Raw genomic sequence first — 20,172 nt, 5'->3', positions numbered from 1 at the left:
CCCTAATGGTCACCCTACTTGTTTTTTTAACATTACATAACAGGATCTTTGAAAAAGGGGGGTGGGCGTGGGTAGGGGTGAAGGCACGTAGTAGGGGTTTTGAAGCACATTTCTTTCACTCCTGACTAGTACGTCTGAGACTGAGGGAATGCTCAACATAAGCTCAGCCTTTACTCTCTCTTTAAGACCAACTGTAAGAATATTGAACATAATGTTAAAAAACAGCAGCTGGTCGTAGCAGACATACTGTACATGTTCATGGTGGTAAAAACAAGCAAAAAAAAAAAAAGAAAAAAAAAAAAAGCCAGTTTGGTCTAAAAAATTGAGCAACAGCCTACAGACCAAAGTGATTTATCTGCATGAAACCTTCAAAAACAGGCAGTGATTTCATCTTGAAAGCAGGGACTGCATTCACTCTGAGACAAAAACATTCTCTCAGGCCTGAAGCGCTAGACAGGGCTTGGAGGTTTCAGTTGAGAGGCCAAGCCGTGCCAAATTGTCTAGATAAATACGGCTTTAAAAGGGACTCCGCAGTTTTCTTGGAATCCTAATGAAGCTGTCTTTTGTGTTTGTGTGCTGGCTGGAGTGGAGTCTGTGGCGCTAAAATGAGCATGTCACGCTTCACAAAGTCTTACAGAGCTGAAGAAGAGGCCTGGCGGTGTCTGACAGCTCGCCAGAGGTGGCTGTCAGCTTTGGAAACCACAGAGTTGACAATGGACAAACCTTTGACTGACAAATCAGTGTCCTGAGAAAGCACGGGGGACTGCGCAAATCCTTGGAATTGAAGACTGAGGATTTGGGTTTCAAGGAGTTTAGGGTTAAAAGACTTTGGGGAAATTTGAAACTGCCATTTTTGTCCACATCAAATGGTTAATTGCAGAAGTGATGTCCAGGGGCTGTTAAAGGAAGTTGATACCAACACATTTTCATCAGCTTCCTCAAAGGTGTGCATGAATTCATCGGTACTGTTACCATCGCATATGGCTTCAGTTGATAGTTTGTATTCCAGAGGATACATGCTGTTCCAAAGGAATTTGACTTTCTGCCAAGAACTCATTCCTGAGGGAAAAACTGTATATTTTGTTTCAGGAAACCTATCCAAATATGACTTCATTTTATTCCATATAGCATAGCATTCTAGGGTCTAAGAAAGTATAAGTAAATAGTTTTGTAGCCTAAAAAATACTGTCCCCGTGTGGCAAGCATTACTGAAACGATGTTATTCTGTCCTTTAATGACTGGTTGAGCTTGTTGTCTCTTGTGCAGCCTCAAGTATTTGTTCTGGAACATTTTCCCTTCCTGCAGGGGGTCTGTTTTTTTTTTTTTTTTTTTGCCAGAGAGGTTGAGAGAGGCAATGGCTGGTAAACACAGACCCAAGCGGAGTCCATAATTAGAGCAGCTAGCGGACCCTGCCAAATCCAAGGCCAAAGGCTGTTAGATGTCAGCTTGTATAAGGCTCAGTTTAACTGGTTTGTTAACGACTTGTCTTTGTCTCTGATCTGAATACAACTGTTGATAGATTAAGTGTAAATGAAATAAATCAGATGTGAAACTCAATAATATTCTCCTTAGATTTATTCAGGTCATAATTACACATTGTTTGAATTAAATAGTGTCCCTAAAATTTTGCACAAAGAACGGGCATGGCAGTGCAAACAATACAGCAGGTTGACAAATAAACGTGCTTTGACACAGATCATTCCCATCTGGTTTTAGTACCACAGACCAATTAGAACATGGAGTTTCAGACATGATGCCCCTGCGACCACCATTAGACAATCCAGAAACCAAGTTTGGAATATTTACAAATCCTCATTTTAAAACAAAGTCTCGTTAAAATAAAGCACAGCCTTAGGATAAACATTACAGTAAATGACATGCAGTCAGATAAAAAGGGCTAAACTTGGCATGGAGTAGTCCACCACTGCTTTAAAGTTCAGGATCTCGGTGCTGTGACATGCCGCGGATCAGGAAGGTTAGCAAAATATTGGCAGCTGGGTCAAACAAAAATGTGACCACTACACAAATACTAAAAGTTCAACCTGCACTGAAGGAATAATTTCATTTTTTTTTTCCAGTAACAACATAAGACAAGCTGCAGCTTTTAGCAATCAAACAATACTTTATCTTCAATATGATACCATGCCATCATTTTCAAATATTGCTAGTGCATGAGTGGACTGATAACACTTAGACATAAGGTCTCTAATTTTTTTAACATTACAGTTTAAGTAAATAAAAAGAAAGAGTTATTTAAAATCCTGTCCAGTAGTTGGGATCTATTGCTACTGTATGCTCATGTAAAGTTTTCAAAAAAATGTTCAAACATGAGAGTAGATCACAGTCAACAGAAACAGCCATATAAAAACTCCTGGTGTTTTTCACTAAATACATTCTGGAAATTATCTAACATTTGGTGCAAAACATGACAGAGCTGTAATAGATGCTTTGAAAATAACTTTCCATTCACTGCTAGTTTTCTGAATGCACAGGTTAAACATGGTTTTGCACATAACTTATCCAGTAGATGCTGAAATCATTTGCATTTTCAACCCGATTTCTCAGAGATATTCTGCATGAAATGCAAATTTTACTAAAAAAAAAAAAAAAAAGATTTCTACTTGAGAAAAACTGGAGTATATTCCAAACAAATTTCTAGCTGTGTCTCTCACACTCAGTTCCAAGTTTTCCACTTAGAGTTTGATCATGAAAAAGACTTCACTGTTTTCAGGGTCTGGGGTGGACTGGGACTGTCCAGGAGATGGGGATCCTAAGGGGCTGAGCTGACTCAGCAGGTCCAGGCTGGTGCAGGGACTCCGGGCCACGCAACATGCCCCTTCAGGGTTCCCCCGCTCCTCAATGGGGCTAGCACTACTTCCACTGCCAGTGCTACCAGTAAGGCTAAAGCTTGCACTTCTGCCCTGTATCAAACCCTGAAGTCTCTGCCTTTCCTGGGCTTTCTTGGCCCTGTTTGCAATGTAACGCACCCTGCTTTGGCTCCTGGATGAGGTCCTTCGCACCAAGGTCTCATCCATAGGCTCCTCCTGTGACTCTCTAGGCCTGTTCTCTGGGGAAAAGTCGCTGGCAGTCAGGGGCTCCACATCAGTCAGCTTCCGTAGCTGCTCTGTCAGGTTGCTAGGTGGCTGAGATTTATGTGGACTACCCTTGCGGAGGTGGTCCCTGGTTGGCCTAACGATAAAGCTGCGGCTGATGCTGCGGTACTTGCTGTCAAAGTTACAGCAAATGTCATCAGACGTCAGATCCCCAAGGCTTTTGGACATAGAAGCTGTATCTGTTGGAGTTGTAACTGCAGAGGATGGCCTGCTGGCTGTTGACTGCTTAAGCCCTTCCATGTAGAGTCGGTTCCATGTGTGCCTTCTTTGAGTGAATCTGCTGGGTGAGTCCTCAGAGGTTTCCTGGGGGGGTTGCAGGGGACGGGGCTTAAGCTCATCTGTAGGGCACCCACTTTGCTGAAGATTTGGGTTTGACTTGCTCTTGCCAACTCGAAGGGCATCATAGGAGACTAATGCTGAGTGACGGCAGCTGACCCACGGAGGGTCGCAGGTGTTGCTGGCTGTGGGCAGACTGGTGAGGCTCTTCCTGGCAAGGTTAGGCAGGGACAGGTCAATGACAGTGTCGTTGGAAGAGATGCTAGAAGAGGACGACATGCTGTCTCGGTGGCTGCCTGGCTCCAGCCTGCTCCAAAGACGGTCATTCACAGTAGCATCTGTGCAGACCTCTGGTACTGCTGACTGGGCCTGTCCAGATGACGCTACAGCCACACGTACATGGCCCTCACTTTTTGCTCTTCTTACTGGTGTGTGAGATGACAAATTGCTAAAAAGGGCTCTCTTGGCTTGGGCTGTCTGGTTTGCAGGAACTAAAGTGGTTCCAGTGGACACTGCTGCAGTGCAAGACTCAGCTCTGTGGGCAGACATCAACTCTGTTGTACCATTTTTCTTTGCCTTCGCCTTTAGAGTTTCTTGGTTTTCCCTCTGCTTTGAGGGGTTCTCCATGAATAAATAAATGCTTCTGTTTGTCTGGATGTCTTTGCTGCACTGTGATGGTACAGTCTTCTCAGCAGGGTTTGTCAGAGGGGGCGACACTGTTCTGGAAAGGGCAGGAGTATTTTTAGAGTGTCCGCTCTCCTGTGTAGAACTATCCAAAACCCCATTTGAAACAAGGGTCACAGAGGAGTCTGCATTTATTGCTGTGGATGGTGAGTGCAGTGGTGTCAATGAGGAGTGATGTGAAGACAGGCTCTCTTCTGGAACAGAGACAGAGCGGATGAAACGAGTCTTATGGGCATCTTCAGAGTTTAGTGCAAGAAAATGAAGAGGAGAAGCTGGTGCCTGCACTGTGGAACAGTCTGTGGAGAGAAAGAATAAATGCATATCAATGTGAAGACAGTGGAAGTCATGCCACCCTGACACCAGGAGTGAAGTTTGCACATTTGTCTGGATGTGGTTTGAACTATTGCGGAATATGTTTTCGTACATATTAAATAGCTTTGCCAAGTTAAAAATACTTTGCAGGGCTATGTTTAATCAGTTTGTATTGGTTCACAAAGAAGACAAGAGACATGCACATGTGCATGGTGAAGAGATGCAATTGGTGGATGTGGTGTGTGAACATCTCCACTTAAAGAAATCTGAAGATACAGCCTTTATTTAGCTTTGATATAGAAGAAAGGCTTACAGAATTAAAACTTAGTTTTGTATTGAAAAGACACTTTCCAGTGCCCCAAACCTGACACAAAAAATTGAATACCAGGTCAAATAACTGAGCTGAGTTACCTGAGCTTTTAATCATCAGCAAATTTATTTCCCTGTTGTGTGTTCAGATGTTGTTCAAAGCTCCAGGAAACAATGTTTTAAAATTTATCAATTATACAGTAAACTGATTTACCATTTAAAACTCAACTCACTGCATAGGCCCTGGCTCTGGGAAATATAATCATTTATTTTATGCACCTTTCATGACAAGTGTTTTCCACTTGCCCACAATGAGTGGCCCCTATTTAATGATGTTGACGAATGATGAAGCTGACATGGTGGTGCTCTCGTTACTTTCATTGACGTCATGTTGTGTTAGTGCAATTTCAAGAAAATGTGAAAATGAAGAATATGGATTTCAAATACCAGCCAACCATGACAACTGTGACAGATGGGTCATGAGAGAAGCGGACTAGTGACACAGAGAAACTCATGGGTGAAGGTGAAGGTGAAGGTGAAGGTGTGCAGGATGTATTTAAAGGTTGCATGCATTAAGCGGTTTACCTGAATCTGGTCATCCCCTCAATTCTGCACTAGGAACAGAGAGGGCGTGCAAAAGGGACAGAAAGGAAAAAGGAGTTTAGCAAAACTGGAAAGAAGAGGGAGAATGGAGGCAAGGAAAGAGTTCACACGACAATAAAAGGCATCTTAACATAAGACATTATCACCGATTGATCTCCAAAACAACATGAGATTGACTGAAAGGGAAGAAAAGAGTTAAAGCTGCTGAGATAGATGGTTATCACATGACTTACCAACTACTAGGGTATGCATGAAAACAGATGTGTCAGCACACATTCGCTCCTTGTAACATGGACAACTACTTCGTTTTCCCCAAGTTCCATTTTGATAGTAAATGATTGCACATGGTCATCACATGTGAGGTATGAATTTGGCAGGAACATCCTCAGCATAATCTGGACTCCCTTGAAACATGTCATGTGAAGGAGGAAAAGGGGGTTTTCATCCCAACAGATGTCAGTGTCTTGAATCGACTGCCTAGCCAGTTGTTGTAGGCTGTTGTTATTTTCAGGAAAAAGTCATAATTTACAGTTCATGTCTAAATAAAGTAAAGATTTGACTAAAGTCCAGTTAAAAATTAAGCATTCAAAACTATGTTGGTTTCTTCAGGCTTTCGGTCAATGCACTGAGATTTACTCCCCCACCTAAGAGTGTTCAAGCTCCACTGAACTGCTTTTTCATAACAGGAATGCAGAGAAACAAGTCTCAGGCCCAATTTTTCATGAGACCTATGATCTGGGGGGAGGTGGGGGTGGGGGGGATTATGTGGCTTACAGAGAATCTTAATGTCTAGCATGACTTAGCTAGTGGTGGATAACAACCAGCACACTGTGAAAGGGTGTGTTGTCTCAGACAGTTGGGAACTCTGTGGTACCCTTAGGAAGGACAGCTCGCTGTTGGCTGGTGCAGTGGTGTAAATGCACCTAAATGTGCATGTATTTAGGCTACATGGCTTCTAATAAGCCTAGATGTAGGTTAAAAACTTACCACTTCTCTCATCTGTGAAGCAGTTGGGGAGTGTGAGGTAGAGTATTTTAAGAAAAAAAAAAAAAACTGGAATCAATCAACTGAAAGAGGAAAACTACTGAACTCTGAATTAGAAATGATGTAAAGAAATAAGTTGGGATTTAAATTTGGGACGCATGGGATGTCAAGGAGTGGCTTACAGGGGCACAGCAGATGGAAGAGTCTGACAGCACATGCTACCAAACAGTTGTGGTCTCAGTATGTATGAAAACTAACTGGATATTTGCAGTTTCTGCTGTATATTAAAGGACAACTACAGCCACTACTACTAATTGCTAAGGCTGCAGATACATCTTACCAGCAAAGAACATGGGGGACTTATGCCGCAACTCTTCCATTTTCTGGGCAAACAGGGCGTTCATCTCACGCTGCAGGGTGCCAACAGCCCTCTTGCGACTGTCGAGGACAGAACGTGGAGGCAGCATAGGAGGTGACCCCAAGCTGGTCAGGCTACCCATGCTGTCACAGCTGCTACTGTCACTGAGCAGAAGACCTTTATTTGAATGACTGTTTGTGAGATGGGTGAGCAAGGGCCCACAGACAGAGCCATAGTTGGGGGGAGTTGCCTGCCAGCGGAGGTTGGTTGTGTAGTCTGGTGTGAGACTTGGTGCAGGTGTTACAGTGTTGGGGGAGCATCTACGGGGGACGCTGCAGGACTGGGTGTTCCTCTGTGATGCGTCACGCTGAGATCGGATGTACTGAGCACCCAGAGTTTGCCTGGCTTTGTATCTAGGTAAGGGCATAGGTCGGAGGAGAGCCTGGGGCGAGAAATGAAACTGGGTCTCCACACGGGACTCAAGTTTAGTTGGAGACTGCTGTGATTCCGGCTGGACAGCAAGGGGCTGGGGCTTGACTACAGGCTCTGGCTGAACTTGTCTCTTGGTTGAGGAGCAATTACTTCTCTTCTGTCTCTCCCCATCTGACATTTTGGACTTGCATCCCTGTCTTTCCTCAACTTGACCCTTTCTTTCAGCTTCTGGACTGGAGCCAATTACACACGTGATGCAGTTGGATGACATCCCCACCCTCCCTGAACTGTTAAATGCGACACGGGCAAACACACCTGGCTTCATGTCCAGCGGGTCATGAAAGCGGAGCCGATTAGACCGTTTCAGAGGCTCACTCATGGGTCGTCGCTGAGCAAAAATTGAGCTCTTACCTTTACCCTCCTCAGGGTGAAAAGCCCCATTGGCATCAGGATGGTCCCAGGGCCCCAGGGATTGGTGGGATGCCAGTGAATCCCCGTTGCGGTGTTGTGGTGGTGTGGGCTGGTGAGAGGTGGCAGCAGATGCCTTGCCCCTGTCCTCAGACTCTCGCTCCTCACTAGCGCCCTCTGAGCTGTAGTCTTTGGTGTCGATGGCAATCTCTGGGAAGCCCTTTTTGATTTTGGGCTGACCTTTGGTTGGTGCACTGGCAGTGCGGCGCAAAAGATGGGCACCAAACGGGTGCTTACGGCTGTGCTGTGCAGCAGCATGGCTGTCCAGGGAAGCCTGCTTTGGGTTTCTGTGAAACAGCCCTTTTATGCCGCTGGCTGGTCTGGCCTGCCAAAAGCACAAGAAAATATTATTGTCACAACAAACCAAAATGTTTGTGATAATAAAAGAAAATAATAAAATAATGCATGTGGTACTTGTCCACATGCATTATTATAATAATACACCACCAATGCAATCTTTATATTGTGAGCATGCTTAAAAAGTTCAATTTCCACCAATGTCTACATTTACCCAAGACATTTCCTATAACAATGAATGATCTCTAACAGTCTCTGACATGATCATTCAGCTGTAACCCATGCCAAAGAGCTTTGAATTCCACTTGGATTCAAAGTGCCTAGTAGACATATTGAACACCTAATCATCTGTACACAGCAGCTGTAGTCCCAGGGTTAAAATATTAATTATTAAAAATACAAACATATATCACAACACACTGTGTTAACTATTTAAAGTAGTGTGTAAAAATGTAACATTTCCAATTTTGGTACTCCCTTGTAGTAAAGCCATAAAAACACTGTGGATGGATCTGAGTAACAAGAACACTACAGTAATGACGAAGGAGATACCATGTTCACATAAAGGTATTTTTAATTAACTGCATTACGATAAATTAGAGTGGAAGGAGATATGTTTATGGATAAAAAATACAAAAGGTAAAATGAAAAATAGTCAAGCTCATCTTCAAACGGTTCACCTGTTAATATTAATTAATATTCAGATAACACAAACTTTAGACTGTAGTACATGGGTCTTTACTGTGCTCATAGCTGCTGCATGATATGAGTCAAAAGTCACAATGACTGGGGCAAAAATGATAGTGATGAGAACATTCATACACTCTGACGAATGTGCAGTTTGTTTTGACATTCTTAGACTACAGAGCAATGGCAAATCTAAAAGGAGCTTTAGTGAGACAAGGTATCAGATTATACTACAATACTTAAACATCACTCATCATAAAAGTGTCAAACGAAAGAAGCAGATCCAAATTGTGTGAGCAAGAATGTGTTAACAAGAATGCAACAGGGCAGACAAAAAGACAAGGAGGCAAAGAAAAGAGGTCTCTGAAATAAAAGAGGAAATGCAGGCTGAACTGCACATAATGATTTGTTAGTTGGACATAATGCAGCACAGTTCAACAGCAGCACAAGCTACAGCCGCCGAAATGACCACAGAGTCGAATTAACACTTCCCTAAAACAGCCTCGAGCACAAACTGAACATTTTTACCTTCATGTAGGAGAATTTATTGCAGGACTGAAACTGCAAAACGAGTATAATCTAGAATGAGATGATCAAAAGAAAAAAAGCAATTGCTGCATAAAAGAGAAATTCTAAAATAATCTGACAATAAAAAAAAAAAAAACTGTCAGGAAAATGTCTCTACACAGCATTTTCCTGTTTTCCAGATGGAAGAAAAAAATAGCAGAGAGAGTCATAAAAAGACAAGGGTGGAGATGAAAGGGGGAAAAAAATGTCCTCAAAGACATTGGAACTGTATACCCCTGCAGTGCAGCACACTGAAAAAACTCCTGAGTTAAGAGGAAAAAATGCTCTCTGCAAGAAAAGAAAAAAAAAAACACTAGAGAAGTCAGTGCAGCATGGCAGCTTTCCTGACTCACATCTCTCTCCTCTGTCCAGCTCTTTAACTGTGCAGGTTGATGACATTGGATCTACTTAGGGGGTAATGACGATGCAGGCAGGTCAAGCTATCATAACTCATGAGAGGCATGAGTTAGCTTTAGAGCTTTTAATGCTTGCAGTTGGCTGACAAGAGGGTCGTGTGCAGGGTGTCACTTGGGTGGCAAAGAGGGTGGAGCATGTGGCTCATGCAAGGTGCCGACTGGGTCTCACTACACCTGAGATTTGAGCGGCAGCTTCAGGGCTCCTAAAAATTTTCTGCCTCTAAATGGAGCGTTTGGAAAAAGAGAGGTCCACTGAAATCACAAAGAGACACAGGAAGAGAGTGAAACTCAGAGAGGGAGAGGATGAAAGAAAGAACAAATGGGCTGGGTGAGGGGGTGGGGGAGTTAAAACAACAGGAGACACACAGAAACTGCTGAGCAAGAGGAAGTTCAAAACAAGGACAACGAACAACAGAGCGGCCATTTACAATATGGCTGGAGACATCTGAGTGTGTTACAAAATAAACCGCATTATTTATGACCCGGGAATAACATTTTGAAACAAAAACAGCATCAAAACTACACACAGACAAAACATTATAATAATCCTTTGAATGCAAACTTTATTTCCCTTAAATAAATATTTAATAAATTTTGTTTAAGATGAAACTTATGCTAACCTGAACAGAAGGGAAACCTATTTTCCTGTAAAAGTTTAGACATTCATGTTTTGTAACTGCATGAATATGGTGACGATTACATGCCCAAAATCATGAGATTATTTCTGATGTTGGACAGAAAGGTCTGGCAGTCATTGTTCATTTATAACCCCAAAGATGCTGGATGGGGTTGCAGTTCTCAACAAAACAGTGGGAAAACCATTTAATTTGTGGTGCTGGCTTAATGAACAGGGGGCATTGTTTAACAAAAAAGGACAAATCTGAAGCAGAAATTTCACAGAATCAGGAGAAACAGGAGCTGAGGTGCAGAAAACCAAGACAAAGCAGACCCAAACTATCGTATGTGGACATAGGTATAACATACCTTTGGCTACAGTTCAACACACTAGAACTAGAAGTTTAGATTTTTAAATAACATTTAGGCCTACAGCTCATCATCAATGGTATGGAGTGTCTCCCATCTGTAGACTGTGCCTTTGGTTGTTTCTACTCTATATGTTTAATTTTACATCCACACTGCATACACATTTCCTTTCCAACATAAAAGTAAATTATTAGCCAAGCAACACTGTCTAATGTTTCTTCTTTACTTTCCTTGTTTTCCATAAAAGTTGAGTTGAAATGTGGCCACTAAAATGTACAAACAATATAGCAGCAAAAAAAAACTATAATAATTAGAAAAAAATCTGTAGAGCTTTTTTAAAGTTGCATTTTTAGGGGAAATTTAAACTTTAGAGTAAAAATAAAAGATTTTTTTCAGGTGACCTCCTGGATAGTACCTACCTTACCAGTGATGTCATTCACAGCTACATGAACAAAGATGGAAGCCTCCTCCATACCTTCTAAGTATACGTGGCGATAACCTGCACATAAACACATCACAGACATAGTCGGTGAGCCAAAGACAAGTGTGCGGATAGCAATAGCAACAGGTATATAAATGTCATTTTAATCAGAATTGAACCAAAGGCTAATGCACATCAACTGGTTTCTTTTTGTGGTTACTTCTACTCACTGACTCCCCTCACTGTCTCTGACAGTCAGACCATTTTAATTGATTTAACTATTAATTTGTTTAACTATTTCTGTATTGTGTATTGTTTAGCCTTTCTAACAAAGAGGTGTCTATAGAAGGTAATCTTATCACTGTAACATTTGATGTCCCTCACAGCTTGGTATATGGCCCAGTACTATTTTGTTGATTTGACACTTCTTTGTTTTCAAATTCCATGTTAAGTAGAAATGTCCACTTGTACGCAGACGACACTTAGCTCTCTGTTTGCATTCATCCTAATGAAAAAGCCTTTCTTGTATGACTAAAAACTTTCTCTTGAATATAAATGAAAAAAATATCCCTGATATATCAGGGATGTGATATATCCCTATGACACATGCCTTCTGCTCTGCATTCATTCTAACACTTTACATATTATTTAGCTAATAAACAATAAACAGGCATTCTGGTGACCTTCACAGACTTACAGTAATTCCCCCTCAAAAAATGTTGATTTATCCCTTTGAGTCTTATATTTCTTTAGCCTTAGTTCAAGTGCTTTGATAATGCGAGAAAGAATACAAATCCAAAACTTATATTAACCTATATGACATAGCTGCTACCAACACATCCAAGTTAATGGAACCTGTCCAATGATCCTTAGATCCTTAGGTTTGGGGCATCGCTAATATGGACATTTTAATGCTAACTATATTTCTTAACTTCAGACAGAGCCAGAGGTAGGCTGACCACATCCTCACTCCAGCTGTACACTTAATATACTGACATTAGACATCATCTTACTCCATTTTTTGAAATGCAAATGAAAAAAAAATTCAAAATGTTAATGATAGAATATGCCAACACAACATTAGTGGGCCAAAAGATTTCCTCATATTGAAACAGTGTAATACTAATCAATCATAAAATAAATATACTGGATCATGAGATAAAGGCAACAACAGTTGCATGCCTGAATACACAGGCTAATATACTCTTAGCAAACCAAATTTATGTATCTCTGGAAATTCTATCACCACAGCATGAGAAACGAAACACAAAAACAGCGATTTTAGAGGTCACCACTGAAACATAATCTGAGGAAGATGTGGACAAGATAGGGTGTGTCGATCAGCTTCATCTAAAAGCCAGTACTTGACCGTGTCTTACCTGGCATCATGCTGTTGAATGCGATGGTGCGCTGCCCGATGAAGTCCTGGCCAATAGGGTCATGATCCCACACGAGGAAACGCACCAGGGCCAGCTCCGGCATGTGGACTGTGAACACCAGAGTCTCCTCCCACATCGGGTTGAACCCTGTGGGACCGTCCCAAGAGATGTTGCAGGCAGGGGTGGAGGCAGAGGACAGAGTAGTTGTCGGTGAAGGGTGATGAAGAAAGAGGGAAAATTGAGAGATGACAGGATAATCAGTGCGACAAACAGAAAAGTGGAGAAATTAATCAAATTAAATAAAGAGGGGAGACAGAGGACTGCAAGAGTGGACGTACAGAGCAGAGTCAGAGATCGAGCTCAGCCCTGATCAATTATTCAGGGTCTGAGTGTGTGTGTCTTTCTGAGCCAAGTGAGAGGTGCTGCCTATGCATGTCTCTTCAAGCTGAGCTCATCATTTATAGATCAGAACCCATACAGACAGCTTTCTCTCCCCCTTCTCCCACACACAAAAATTCAACCAATGCAGTGCTCCAGAGCCTATGAATGCATTAATCACATGTTAAAGACAAACCACAACAGCTGAGGCAAACACCAGGACATCATGTGTGGCTCAGGTCACAGAAACCAGGATTGAGGCACAGGCAGGAGTCAGAGACCCAAGGTATCCATAGGCATATAGGACTTTCAGATAGCTGGATTACTAACTTGTTATTCAAGTTAGTAATCTACAATAGTTTTAAATCACTATTCATCAGTTAATACAAGACAGTTTTCTGGTAACAGGCAGGCAGAACCCGAATAATTCTCGGTTGACTCACCGTTATCATCTACTACTCTGGTCTGCTCTTTGCTGCAGTCCACTGGGAGGCCGATGATCTCCACCTCCACGAAGGGATCAATGATCTGACAGAAAGAACCACTTATTGTTATGTAGTCACATCCCATTCCTGGTTACGCTGGAGTTTGGCTGAAAATAACATCTGCCATTCAGTGATGGTGTGAAGTTCACACACTACTATGTCCCTGAAGAAACTTGCTGTAAACCTGGTTCTGTTTCCCCTGCAGAGTGTTGCAGAGTATTTATCACTGCACTACTACATTGCTAGTGTTAGTCTGGAGCCTCTGGTCTCAGGCAGAGGTGAGGGGAGTGAGGAGTGTGCTACATAGGTTAGGGAAACCCACTTCTTTCTAACTCCATACCCTCAGATTCTTTTTCTTGTCAAACTTGTAGACCCAACCAATGCTGAGTGGAGTAAAAGAATATAAGGACAATTACCAGACTTCTCACAGCTCCTTTTGGGAACATCTGTTATTTTAATGAACTTTTGGAAAGGTTCTGTTTATTCTATGAGTGCTGAGGTGAATTCACACAGCAGCCATCTATAATACAGAGTGTATTTAATAAGTGAGAAGTGGTGCGTAAAACAGTTTGGTAACAGATGTGATGTTACTTATTATTACTATTACCACTATGACAAAATACAAGGTGTTTGTGTAGCAAACATTTAACAAACACAAGCTGCATGACAACAACTAAAATCAGATAAAAGCAGAACACATTACAACGTGTCTATTGATAGGTTTTGTTTTTGGAATGTATATTAGTGTGTTAATTGAATTAGAATGTGTAATAGTACGTTAAATTATATTGAAAAGACACAACTACATGTTTGTCTCCTACCTCTCCTCTGTCCCCTAACATAGAGTCCTTGGGTTTGGGCAGCTGTTGTCCACTGATGATTTTCAGCACCAGCTGTTTCTTCATCTGACCAGGCAGCGGGTCCTCCAGGTTGGGGTTAAAGGCACCTGCAATGGGTAGAAGGGAAGTACAATGTTTATCTATCTTCCTTCACTTTCAAACTTAATCTGGAAATTCCACAAACAACCATTTTTAATCAAAAATTTCCACTGCCAATCACTGTGATAATATTAAAACAGAACACGTCTTCAGTGTTTTGCTTGTCAAATATGTAGAACGGCTTTTAAAGCAACATCTAAACCAAACTAGAAAAAAAAAAAGCATATTTAGACAGCTCGTCAACATAGTGGTGATTTTTTCACACTATAAATCCCATGCTGACCTTCACACATGCAGGCAGGCTTGAGGATGTAGCCACAGTTGCCGTTGCTGTAGAACTTGGCTCTGTTGAGCTGGAGGACCCGGCCCTCTGACTGGTAGTTGAGCGCAACTAAAATCCAAAGCAGTTCACGTCATTATTGTCAGCAGATCACATGTTTTACTTTAACTGACAACTTTACAACTACTGTGGTAAGAGCAAAAGGTCTTGGCTAAGTCTTGACAAAGGGGCATGATTAATAATTCCCACAGCAGCTTGGCAAATCAGTTCAAATCAGCTGGTTGATTATTTTCATTACACTGAGATGTGTTTGGTTCATACCAAGCTGGCAGCCGGCGTTCCAGAAGGGCTGAGGGTTGAAGTTGGACGAGTCCACGCGATAAGACGAAGGGTAGATGCGGGAGAGCTGTCTCTGGTTGAAGAAGATAAAGGCAAAAGCTTTCTGCTGCATCACCTGGTGGGCTTTGGTCTCGCTGAGCGATGACACCTGCCAGCTACAGTTAGCTGCTGGGGACAATACAAAGACATCTCTGTTTTCTACAGCAGGCTCATAAACCTCCACTTCTTCATATAATTAAGACTCAGTGCCCATTTCTCTGGATGAAGCTGCTCACCTTGTGCCTCGACATCATAGAGGCCCACAGACCGAGTGTATTTGACCAAATCAGACAGAGCTCTGGATAACTTCATGGTCTTCTTCTTCCTGAGAAGACAACAAAGGTCAAGGGTCACAAGCATACGCACATATAATGTATTTTATCATTTGGTCAGGGTTGGCCGAACATTTACATATATAAGGGATATATGTATGTAAATTGAATCAGTACTACACACTAAAGTGCAGTGGTACTCATACGTTACACTAGAGATTAAACAGAAATGTTATTACTTTTTGTGTTGGTTTTTAACCCTGAAATATGAGTTTGAACATTCAGTTTTTATACTGCTGTGACAGTCTGGATGAGAATAACAATTTATATCAAAGCTAATGACAAATTATTATCCTATGTTAAAAAAACATCTGTAGGGAGAGCAACAATGTATATGGTGAGTGCGTGTGTGTGTGTGTGTGTGTGTGTGTGTGTGTGCATGTGCGTGTGTGCAGCATACTTGCTATGGTGTAAGGGGGCACGGGAGGTGCTACTTGTGCTCTCCTGGTCTGTGTCTGTGTCTTCAAAGCTTGACGTCTTCTTCAGCTTGGACGTCTTTTTCTGCAGAAGGTATGAACAAGTGAGACCAAAGAATATTGGTGACAGTATTCTTCATGTGTAGCAGGCTTCAAGAGAAGAAGAAAAGGAATTGGTATAATCCAATTTGAAAAAGTAAAATAGCCTGTATCTATTTGAAAAGCTGATCAAGAAATCAGATCTTTTTCCTTGAGTGTGTTAATCTTCTTCTGTGAATTATAATGAGAATACAGACTGAGTTATAGCAGGACTTTTCAATTATTGTTATTGTTGATGAATTAAAAATCCAAAATGAGCTATTCATGTTTGTTATTTATATTTGAAACAATACATCTGGGTATTCAGTTAATTAAATATGCAAAAGAATTTTTATCTGAAAATGACTTGGATAACAAAGAGGTCGACCATTTACTTTTAGTTCTAAAACCAAAAATACTTACCTGTGCTTTGTGGAAAGTCACGTAAATACTAAGATTAAGAGTATAATGCAGAAAACAGATATTAAAACCTAAAGGCATAGTAAAGAGGAAAACAATAAAAAGACCAACCTTGCGTTTAGAGAAGCTCCCTATGAAGGAGCGGCTGGTTCGTTTGTTGCTGCTGGGATTAGCCTCATCTGCTGTGTCTGTCCCATCATCACTTTTACCCTGACAGCAGAGAAGAAATGTAGAACGTTTTGTAAGAAAAGATTTTCCAGCTTTGTTAACTGAGAACAAGAAAAACACTGAGCACTTCTTCCCCGAGCTAATGTTTATGTCACATTTCTATCACTTGGACTGACAAGTTATTTGCAGGATTTGTTTGGGAGCATTTAAACAAATAAATTCAAACTCATTGCTTTCTGACGGAAATCACTTCACTATACACATGACTTAGACGTTCAGTTAAATATGGAAGACTGTTAAAGTGTCACCACTCAACATAAATTAAAAACACATGAGTAGTCATTAAAAATATGAAAATTCCAAGACACCCAAGACAGGATTCTGATTGCATGTCAAACATTTGATTTCATTGTGAAAGAGTTATTTCCATGCTAACAGGCTGACTACTGGGAATAATTAGAATGGATTCGAAGAGAAACATTTCATTTTTCATTCACACCACAGGAAACCCAATATTTCAAGCTGCTCTAGCCACAGTGTGTGTTAGAGGTGTGACACAAAGCTTCTGTCTGTATCTGCCTGTTTCATTCATTTCGTCTGTGTTTGCATCTACACTCATACTGCAGCTACAAAATATACAAAACAACATATGTAAACCATGGAAACAAATTATGGTTTGTATCTAAAGGGGTCTAAATATAAACCAGGTGAACCAGAAAGGTTGGTTTAAAACTTCATTTGATTATTGCTGATACTGAAGAGAAGCCTGATCTGATCCAATGGTTAAATGAACAGATGGACAGAGGAGCAGATGCAGGTTTTATCGGGTGACTGGTCAAGTTTATGGAGAGATCTGTTTTCCTCGAAATAATATAATTATATGCAAGTACAGTATACCCCCTGGTTGCAGCTCTATTTTTGTAGTTAGTGTTCAGTGCTTTCTCAAGAAACTGTTAACATCAAGTGTATTTCTGATTCTTTATCAGAGCTGGCTCTGGGATGTAAACTGGCATCTGTCCAATCAAAATCCAGTTTCAATCTTTTCTACACAACGATTTTAGGAGGAAGCGTGTGAAAGTGGTTTTCACGTTATCACTTTTAACCAGGTGCTTGTAACATGAAACCAAAGCACCAGAAAATAAAAAAATACTTGAAATTTGAATTGCTCTTTAACAAATTTCTTTGCAGTCCTTTAAAAATGTACTCCATTTGCAAGTACTGCTGCCCTGTTTGAATGCAGCTCAGTAAATTCTAACCAACAGGTTTGTGTCTAACCTCAAACATCGTGACAACCCTATTCTGTCTGCATCTGCATTCTGTGTGTTTAATCTGTGTGGCTGTGGTGTTTATTTTTAGTAAGTGGGGATCGTAGATAATAATATCAATCTGAAACATCAGATGGGATCTTTGGACTCTGTCTGTGTTTACCTTAGAGCCAGTTTTGTCTGTGGGCTTTCCAGCAGGAGGAAGACCTGCAATTGTGAAGCTGTCCGGATCCTCTCTGTCTCGGATCTTGGACTCCTTCATCAGGTTGTCCAGCTTTTTCTTGGCCATGTTCTCCACCTGCTTCCTGTTGGGTGATGTCTGGAGGAGGAACAGTTCCACAGAGAATTATAACGATGACGCATTATCATGCGATACAAGAGCGGAAATCATGTTTTATATATGATGCAGTTTACATCTGTGCTCCATGACTGAAGATATTTTATATGAGTTGGACTGAACTCAGAAAGGCTGTTTAGTCCAACTAGAAATTTACTGTAGGAGAATAATTGTTTCTAGTTTTTCGAGATTTCTGTTAACCTTTAAGTCAACTCGATTTATCAGATTTATCTATTGTAGAATAAAGTTATCCTGATCTAAGAAGAATACTATGTTATGCAATATCCTGCAAGAACTCACATTTTAAAAGGAGCAAAGATGAAGCAATACATTATGTTATATAAAGTAAACCCCTGAGAGCGGCTGATGAATGGACTGGATAGGAACATAAGCATCTCCAGATGTGTGAGCATGACTGAGAATGTGGGGCCTCCTTCATACAGATGATGTGGAAATAAAAAGTCAACGTCCTTTTGAGAAACCGTTGCTCAGACTGTGTGTACATGCTCAGTTCAGCCACATGGTGGCAGAGTGTCTACATAATCCTCCTCAGTCTGTAACCAGACCTCTCCATGAAGGGGTTTTTTTTCCTGTGTGCTGGTAAATATTATACTCCATATAATATTTAGTAGTACAACCCATAGTATTTTAGAATTTTTGCAAACAGGAAACCATGTTGTTCCAGAGGTTTTTCCACCCTGACAGAAATACAGTCCCATGCAAAAGTTGAAGGCATTAAAAGTGAGAATGCCTTCAAAAATAATGACATGAATATTTTATATTTATCAAACAATCATGCGGGAAAAGAAAACCCTCAAATCAAACCCATATCTGGTGTGACCCCTTTTTTCTTTTAAAATTAGCTCTGTCACTTTAACCTGTCACAGACACGGTGGGAAAACATGGCACATGACCGGGTGACGTTTCTGACATGGTTGACATCGAGGTTTTTATACAGTACCTTCCACTTTGGAAGAAGACATTTGGCGAGAAGAAGAAGATGATGAGGATGAGAGAAGAGCAGTAGAGAGAAAGAAGCAAACAGCAGAGACAGTACAGGAGATCAACATCAGGAACGAGGACATGGCAGGAGAGAAGAACACTCCATCACCACTGCTCAAGTTTGAACAGGAACCATCAACAATAGAAATACATACAGTTCACATTTCATCTGCTGGACACAAGCGTACTAATCCTGCTTTGTAGCTCTGGTGATAAAATGTGGTGCGTAAGAGGAAACATACATCTCCGTTCATCAGCTTGCAGTCGTCCTCCATCTCATCAGCGCTGTCTTCGTCCGACACGTCTCCCTCCTCTGCATTCTCATCGATGTTGGCAGGCAGTTTCTTCCCCTGATGGAGAAACGAACACGTCAACAGAGCTTCACATAGTAATAACAAACAGCCGCAACAGTCATTTAATTGATTAATGGGTCTAAAGAGTTAGTTAGATGGGGCGTTCTGGAGCCATGGGGTTTAAAGACACTGTACATGTACTGTAATCACAGTAGCCCTACTCAGTCCTCTCAGTTGCCTCGCTGTGTTGTATATAATCAAGGCACAACGTACAAGATATGAGATAAAATATGTTATTAGGACTATATTTTAATATTTACCATTATCCAATGAGACATGTTGGATTATTATTTCCTCAGAAGGTTTGATCTGTTACTCTGTTACTGTCTGCTCAAATTATTCATTAAAACATTCCTCAGTTCTCTCATGCAACTGTTTTTTTTTTTTTTGTTGTAAAGTATAAAACAATTTATAACACTGTGAATGTTTGTGCAGGTTCAATTAGCCAGCCTTTGCTGAAGCGAATAATAATCACCGTCTTTTCATGGTTGTCTTGACATTATCTTGGGTTAGCAATCTCTCCTGAAAGGCAGAGCAGCAAAACCTGGCAAGGGATTTAATATCTGAAAAATCCAGGGTGAATCGTGTCCATTCACAAAACCGTTTACACTTTCCATTATTCTTTTGACGGGCCTCCACGGCGAAGAAGAGGGAGAAAGAAGACTCAACAGTGAAGGATGAACAAGGTTCAGCCGTAGCAGAAAGGGCCATGGATTTTTCATTAACAATGAGGTAGTTTGTCCTGTGGTTCGCAATCATTCTCAATCACAAGCCTGCAGCAGCACTGGGTGGCTGATGACTGACCCACAGCGAGGCTGCACAGCATGAGTGCTGCCGGGCGGTGACGAAGCCAAAGTGCAGCGTAACTGCATATACACAGGTTACACACTGTTGCCATTGCTGACAAGCTGCTGAGTGTACACACGGGTAGCGGTGCTGCAGTAACAGCTGGCAGAGCAGTGCCAGGTACTGGCAAGTTGCCTTGTCTTCAGGGAAAGCATCTGGTATCAATAAACCCTCATTAACCTGAATACTGTTCCCTCCCCTGCTGC

At 41.3% G+C, this 20,172-nt stretch overlaps 1 protein-coding gene across 4 annotated transcripts in view; it reads right to left on the bottom strand.

The window, feature by feature from the left end:
* Positions 1-1,557: 1,557 nt before the first annotated feature.
* plch2a (phospholipase C, eta 2a) overlaps positions 1,558-20,172 on the bottom strand; it is a 120,485-nt gene continuing 101,870 nt past the window's right edge. For 2 of the 4 annotated variants that reach the window (XM_026332129.1, XM_026332130.1), the window contains 13 exons: positions 19,010-19,117; positions 17,592-17,747; positions 16,107-16,205; positions 15,482-15,582; positions 14,986-15,074; positions 14,693-14,878; positions 14,375-14,482; positions 13,975-14,099; positions 13,112-13,196; positions 12,291-12,437; positions 10,910-10,989; positions 7,483-7,864; positions 1,558-4,369 (listed from right to left, as the gene is read on the bottom strand). In XM_026332129.1, coding sequence (XP_026187914.1) covers positions 2,694-4,369; positions 7,483-7,864; positions 10,910-10,989; positions 12,291-12,437; positions 13,112-13,196; positions 13,975-14,099; positions 14,375-14,482; positions 14,693-14,878; positions 14,986-15,074; positions 15,482-15,582; positions 16,107-16,205; positions 17,592-17,747; positions 19,010-19,117 — 3,342 coding nt within the window. In that variant the 3' untranslated portion in view covers positions 1,558-2,693. Of the gene's footprint in view, positions 4,370-7,482; positions 7,865-10,909; positions 10,990-12,290; positions 12,438-13,111; positions 13,197-13,974; positions 14,100-14,374; positions 14,483-14,692; positions 14,879-14,985; positions 15,075-15,481; positions 15,583-16,106; positions 16,206-17,591; positions 17,748-19,009; positions 19,118-20,172 lie in introns of those variants that run through there. The other 2 variants (XM_026332131.1, XM_026332132.2) reach the window with 2 other exon arrangements.

Source organism: Mastacembelus armatus, chromosome 7 (genome assembly GCF_900324485.2).
Source record: "Mastacembelus armatus chromosome 7, fMasArm1.2, whole genome shotgun sequence".
In the NCBI taxonomy this organism is placed as follows: Eukaryota; Metazoa; Chordata; class Actinopteri; order Synbranchiformes; family Mastacembelidae; genus Mastacembelus; species Mastacembelus armatus.
This window is presented reverse-complemented; position numbering and strand designations above follow the sequence as displayed.